General features: G+C 38.4%; 1 protein-coding gene across 1 annotated transcript; it reads left to right on the top strand.

Moving 5' to 3' along the window:
* Nucleotides 1–4,979: 4,979 nt before the first annotated feature.
* Nucleotides 4,980–7,194, top strand: LOC103705172 (protein AAL-toxin resistant 7). Its single transcript, XM_008788798.6, has 2 exons — nucleotides 4,980–6,542; nucleotides 6,955–7,194. Exons 1-2 carry the CDS (start codon nucleotides 5,332–5,334, stop codon nucleotides 7,001–7,003), a joined length of 1,260 nt encoding a protein of 419 aa, XP_008787020.4. The 5' UTR covers nucleotides 4,980–5,331; the 3' UTR covers nucleotides 7,004–7,194.

Raw genomic sequence — 7,194 nt, 5'->3', positions numbered from 1 at the left:
CAGGATAATTGCGGTTGGTGGTTGCTAGATCTTCGACACCTCGGTCCTGAGGCTGAGCTGAGAGCTACTTAGGCTAGCTTGATTTATGTTCGGTGGGTGTTGCAGGCTAGAGCTATATTGCTCGAGGGCGATTCAGTGACAGTCATTGGTTGGATCTAGTAGAATATGGGTGGGGTGGGCGACTATCACCCGCTGCTTAGGGATATCCGGGCTATGGTCCGTGGTAGGATGGCCTTGCAAGCAAAACATGTATATAGAAAGACCAACGGGGCAGGCAATTGGGTGATCTCATATGTGGCCAATCACTCTGAAGATATTCTTTGAGTGGAAATGAGGGGTTATTCGGTGCATTTCGGGACTTATTATTTTTCGACTTTTTTAACTGTATCTGTTGGGGGGACAAATGGGCCACCCTACAAATACAACTAAAGCACCCAAATTCGACAGCAAGACCGAACTCAGAAGGCCGAGCTCATGCAGGCCAAGCCAAAAGACGGACTGTTCTGATACTATTTATAATAACTTAGAATCTCAACCAAAAATACTAATTAAAAGATATTATTTAGATTTTTTAGCACTATATAAATGCCCGCATGGGTACATGGGTCCTCACAAAATCTCCACGATATATTCCAATCAAACGGGCATCCGATAGGAAGTAGTGAAATTTGGACTCAAGCTGCCACCTGCATCCAAAATAGACCCATCCGAAATTCTTCTCTTTCCTTGTTCTTCATTGTCACCGACCCATTGCGCAAAGAGGACAATAAAGATGGCGCTTGTTTTTGACCTTTAATAATTACTGTTTATGTTATCTAATTTGTGAGCGTGGTTGCAGGTGCAAGTTGTCGAATCATATAAAATACTACAAGGAAGTAAATTAAATCATCATTCTTATTGCAAATTTATATTGTGGAAGGAGATCTTCTCTCATCGCATACATAGCAACATAAAAAGAATTGAAAGATGCTCGGAGGACTTCGAGAGTACATGCCTATATATATTCCAGTGGATAACTGTAAAGGAGGCTTCTCAACGAACATATCTTTGCTTAGTTTTTTGGGCAGCCACGAGTGCAATGAAATTAGTTGGAAGCAAAAAGGCCAAAGTTTCGAACTTGTTGACAAGTCAAGCAAATTCAAAAATGCAACAAGCACAGACCCAACATATATATAAAAGCAGGTAAATTTCTCTCATTTCGTAATATTCATGATCATTCATCTTACAATTCGGATAAAAATCTAGTTTTAAATATTCAATAACCAAGGATTTTGACATGGGCATCCTCCTCTCTCTTTTAGAATCTCGTAATTCTTTTCCATTTGTTTTCAAGGTCATGCTCTGAGAGTCAAGAGTTCTAACACCAGTATTTAGAGGCTTGCTTGTAAGTTTGGTAGAAGTTAGAGAAACCACAGTAAAGTATCATGATGTCTTTACAAAGTTCTTATATCATTTAAAAATTTCTTCAAATCTTTGGAGGGCATCTTACAGCTTCACATAGACATATATACTAGGCTGGAAAAAATTTTAAAAAAAGTAATATTTAGTTACTTTATTTTGCTTTCTTTTTTCATTTTTGGAGAGAAAACTACAAAATCTTAATTGACAAATCCCTAAAACAAACCATTAAACTACCACCAAAAAAAGAGAAACAATGTACTCAAATAAGGACATGAAATTGTAATATCCCTAATTTTATGTATCTTTTTCCATGCTACAACCAAACTGTCAAGGTTCTTTCTCACCTCTTTATTCTCCAGTATTATGACCCTGAACATCCTTGCCTACAAGGTTGCAGTGGCCCTGGTGACAAAGCAATTACTAGATACTGCACCACGGAGTGGTTATTTTCTCTCTTCCTTGTTCTTTCTTAAAACTGCAGAATTTGTTACGGAACAGAGTAGATCATATTAAGCCTAGCTCAAAGTCCTATGAACTTTTATTTAGATAGCTACCAAAATATATATTTATTTGGGCTGGTCAAGTTTGCTTTTACAACAAGGCCAACCACCTTTATATTCTTCAATTCAGATCTGACCAGCATTCATAACAAGATTAACAGATAACTGACAACGATCGAAGTACAGAGAAAATCTTTGCCAAATCCAGTGTAGTCTGGTTGCATGGGCTATTTGCCAACCCAATCCAATGTGCATCCCCTTTTGCTTTTCAGGTAAAAAGAGGAGCTGAGCTATATTGCAAGAAACAGAATTACAAGATCCAAAATACTACATAACTAGATATTATAGCTACACAACCTTTAAGCACAGAAGTATAAATATGAACTCTGACAGAGAGCAGGAGAGATGGAGAGACGTATGCTTGAAGACTTTGAATGGTGGTACAGATGAGGGAAAAAAAACATTTCAATGACTTTTGCTCTTATCTCTTTCAAGGTATTATGTGATTAGGTATGACTTTTCTTCTTTTTTTTTGACAAAATGAATAGCTATTACTTGATTCACAAATATGTTGTATAATTGTCTCTTTCGAATTTATCTCGAGCGAGTCAACGAGAGTGCAGGGTCAGAAGGTCAAGTTGGACCAAGAACAAGGGAACACGACTCTCGAATGGTTACGGAACCACCCTAGACTTCAAATCAAGTATAGCGTACCATAGAGATTGTAGATTGACTTCTACTTCACCTTGTCAAACAATACCTAATGAAAACTAAACCGAATAAAATTACTTTTGTGTGAGTGTCCTGTGTTGTAAAATGTAAAACCTGGGGTCTTCTGAATTCCGTCACTCTTCTTTTTTAAATAAAACAAAATCAGTTTTCTTTTATCTTATTTTAGATTTTCAAAGCTAAAGGAATATTTGACAGTTATATCTGTTTATTGTGTTCGAAAAAAAAGAGCTATATCAGTTTTATGTTTTTAATAAAATAAAACATATAAAAATATGCAGTGATACAACAGTTATAAAAACATATTGGCACTTGCATAGTGGCACTTGGGGCAGCTTTTAGATAACAGTAGCTTTATAAGGAGAAAATACAAAAAAAAAAATATATATTTATAAATATCAATTGCCCTTGTTAGTATATCTACTTTATAATTATTTTAAAAATTTAAAGAGAAAGCTTTCATGAAACCTAACAAGCCCCATATCTAGTGGCTTTTCTATACAAAAAATATTGACAGTAACCTAACTCATTCAACTTGTGGCTTTTTTTTCTTTCTTTTTTTTTTTTTTTGCCGTAGCTATCCAAACACCATTGCACCCAGTAATTTTATTGTGCGTTATTGGTGCTAGTAATATATCAAAAAAATTTATTTTAAGTTGCTCCAGCTGTAGATACTTTTTCGGCGGCATTGACGTCAATTTATTGGTTGTTCTTTGGATTCTGCTCCCACCATCTACATCCTAAACTTTGCCAAGTTCGGAACGCAACCTGCTCATTAATGGAGGGACAACCCTATCCTCCATGAATGGATGGAACCAATGCTTACGAAATGACACCGCCAAGGCACTCCTTAACCATTTAGCCCACCAACTGATTAATTTCCAAACTCTCTTATTTCTTTTCTCCCAAAAACAACAAACTCTCTTATTTCCTTTCTCCCAAAAACAACAAACTCTCTTCAAAAACTTTAATAATTAATTAAGCTGTTATAACTAAATCAACCATCTTCTGAGAAAGAAAAGTTAAAAAAATAATAAAATAAAATAACAACCATTATCTAGTTTGGTCATTAGCTGAATTTTTCTTACCCTAGCCATGGCAAGTTCAAATGGTTTCCTTGCATGACAAGCACCATTTGATAACCATCTAGGCTATCTAGAATTCTCTAGAAGATAAGAATTACACCAAAGCCAGCCTCATCAGTATGTGGTGGTTGTGTTGGTAAATTTTGCTTTGATGAAATGGTCCACCCCCACTACATAGCTTGGGGACCAGGCTCCCCCCCCCCCTTTGGGCTATAGTCTATAGAGGAGGTAAAGGCCTGACCTTCTCAGAGGCCTAGGGTCTACATCCATGGCTCCACGCACCAAGCATGCCCCCAATAAATGAGAGAAGTAAACTTCGGGCCTTTTTTAACGCCCCAGCTGGGCCTTTTGCAGGAGCGGCCTCTGTCGGCCCGAAGCTGCCAAACTTGTGCCTTCACCTCGTCCTCTTACGTGCTCCCACGTGTCATGTAGATGAGGTGCTAGCCGTTGATCATGGGATGGGTGGTCCAGCCCACTTGAATGCCCAAGTAAACGGTGGGAAATAATAGTCGTCAGTGTCGATGAGCCTGATGTTGTGCAATGTTTGGGTGGATCACGGTTGTCAAATGACGTGGTGGGCCCAACTTCCTGGTCCACCACTTGATCACAATTGGGCCAGTTGACAACAGATAAGAATGGACATAAAAAAAAAAATGGTATCTTATGCCATCTATGGCCTGCAGGCGTTTGGTCATTCAAGGTTCTTGCAAAGTCCACAATGCTAATAAATATTAATAAATAGTAACATACGACCAGCAAGAATGCTTGCACCAATAGATAAGGTTATGACCATTGATCTAGCATCAGGAAAATAGCATTCGACAGCAATAAATTAAGTCGTAATAAAAGAAAAATATTTCATGGGCGTATGTATTCTAGATTGGTTTAATAAATTTAGTTTACCCAAAAAATAATAAATGTGCAAATGCATCGACTCTGCACCATCTTTTCACTGGTGGTGACAGGATTAGTGGGAACAGGTCTATCAAAAAGAAAAAGGCATGCCACCTTAGGTGTGGATTTATCTTCTACTGGGGGTTTGCTTGGTTTGAATTTATCTTCATGTTATGGTCTAATTTCAGTGATAATTAAGTGAGTTCTACATGGGTTTTAGTTGGCTGACTATAAAAATAATACTAGTATTTTAGCCAAAAAAGGAAAAAATTATGTTGGTGCTATAGGGCACCCGTCATGCACCCAACCACTTGGTACAAAGGAATTTGTGCAATTTGCCGGGTTCGTCCTAATGCGCATGCATGACTGGTTGGGGTCTGAAGCATTTTTCGTTTTTTAAATGAAATTGGCATCTTGTAGATTCTCCAAATAATAGGTCTATGATTACCCTCACTCAAATACCAAAAATATCAGCAAATGATCGTTAGATTGCCAGTGGTAGAATATGATAAGAAATCCTAGAATGTCTTGTACTATTTATAGCAACCTTTGAGGGTTGAGGCTCCCATCACGCAACAAAGTCTGCTCCGTGTACTTTCCATCCAGAGTCAAGAAAAGCACCCCCACGATTCTTCCATCCTACCTCCCCTCCACTTTCCTTCTCTACTCTTCCTTTTAGAGAGAGAGAGAGAGAGAGAGAGAGAGAGAGAGAGATCATACACATGAGAAGCCGCTCCTCCTTCAAGAACAACAAGACCATGGAGATGGAGAAGCCTGTGCTAAAAGATGAGCCTCATCTCTCGGGTGCCTACATCCGCAGTCTCGTCAAACAATTGAGCTCCTCCAAGTCTAAAGATCCTATGAATATGAAGTCTCCAAACCTAGCGCATGGAGATAGGTTTCCTCTAGACCTTGCTAAACATGGTGAATGCCATAGTGAAGTCCAACGGCAACAACCACCACCGCCGCCATCACAATCTCAGCCACCTAAGAAACAAGTGAGAAGAAGACTCCACACAAGTAGACCTTATCAAGAAAGGCTGCTTAATATGGCGGAAGCTAGAAGAGAGATTGTGACTGCACTCAAGCTTCATAGAGCATCTATGAAACAAGCAAATGAGCAACAGCAACAACAACAACGGCAACATCAACTTCCATCTGTACCATCAGCTCTACAAACATCTCCACCAACCTTAGAGGAGCCACACCAAGAGTTGATTGATTCTAGAAGAAATGTTAGGACCTATCCATCCAACTATACCTTTTCTAACTACCTACCTGACCCCTCTTTCTCACGCTTTGTTTACCCTTCTTCTCTTGCTTGGGCTTATCCATCAATCCCACATCTATCCATCGATAATCTCAACCTTCCTCTCCCTAACCAACCCTTAGGCCTAAATCTCAATATTCAAGGCTTCAGTGACATCGACATCTCCTTTTGCAACAACCATAACAAAAATCCACCAATTCAGTCATCACCATCACCACCGCCATCATCTTCTCATTCTTATTCTTACTCTTCTCCTTCTACTGTGTCGGGTCTTAAATTACCATCCGTCTCAAATATGCCCCCATGTGTTTCCGAGGTTGTATCAGACCCAGTTTCTTCGATATTGCATCCCGTTATGGATGATAAGGAGATTGCTGAGATCCGTTCAATTGGAGAACAGTATGATATGGAGTGGAATGACACGATGAACTTGGTCACATCAGCATGGTGGAGTAAATTCCTTAAGCACATGGAAGAAAGCCCCAATAAGAGGATGAGAGGACTAAATGAAGATGGTTTTCATGTGTTCGATGAGGCTTTGGACATACCATCTTGGTTGAATGATGGCTCTGTTGGGGATGGCAAGGACAACTACCTCTTGCAACAACAGATGGATGACTACTGCCACACAAAGGACTACTTAAAAGATGTTACCTTGCCATGGTATGAAATGCTCTATGCTCCCTGTGGATCTATTGTAGCACTACATATATACTAAAGATTTTGAGCTCTAGTGTATTTGCATTCCATTTATTTTGATTCATTTAAAAGTTTTGGAATCTAACAGAGTATCTAAATCTTATTGTCATCCATGTAGATGTCAATGTCTTGTAGGTTACAATCAATTTAATTATTTGTGTAATCAGATTTCAGAAATGCCTTTAACCTAGCTACTTGTCTAGATTTAAACACAAACTAGTAGTTACAACAACTTAATCAGGTTTAAACTGACTATGGGCTTAATTTGACTCGTAAAACTTTCAAATGGAAAAGAATTCTAATAGGTTTTATTACACTCATTATATTGGAACTGATTTTGTTTCTATTTTGGATCTATTTTCTTTTTACTTTACAGGTTGGATATTGGAGAAATCGATGGTTGGGATGCAGAATGGCTATCATAGTGAGACTGCTCAATTTTGACCGTGGATCTTTTCCTCACCATTATAGTTATTATCTTTCTTCATCTTTAATGACTCCAATAAAGTCTTGCTAAGATAAAATAGCAAGCTTTTGAGCTTATTACAATGTAATGAGGAAAGAAAAAAGAGCCTCATTTTAATTGAGAAAGATGAACCAAAAGTTTTTGACTCAA

This window comes from Phoenix dactylifera, chromosome 7 (assembly GCF_051530095.1).
Source record: "Phoenix dactylifera cultivar Ajwa chromosome 7, Ajwa_hap1_PhDact_Kaust_v1.1, whole genome shotgun sequence".
NCBI classification, from domain to species: domain Eukaryota; kingdom Viridiplantae; phylum Streptophyta; class Magnoliopsida; order Arecales; family Arecaceae; genus Phoenix; species Phoenix dactylifera.
Note: the sequence above shows the minus strand (reverse complement) of the source record. Positions and strands in the feature narration are given on the sequence as shown.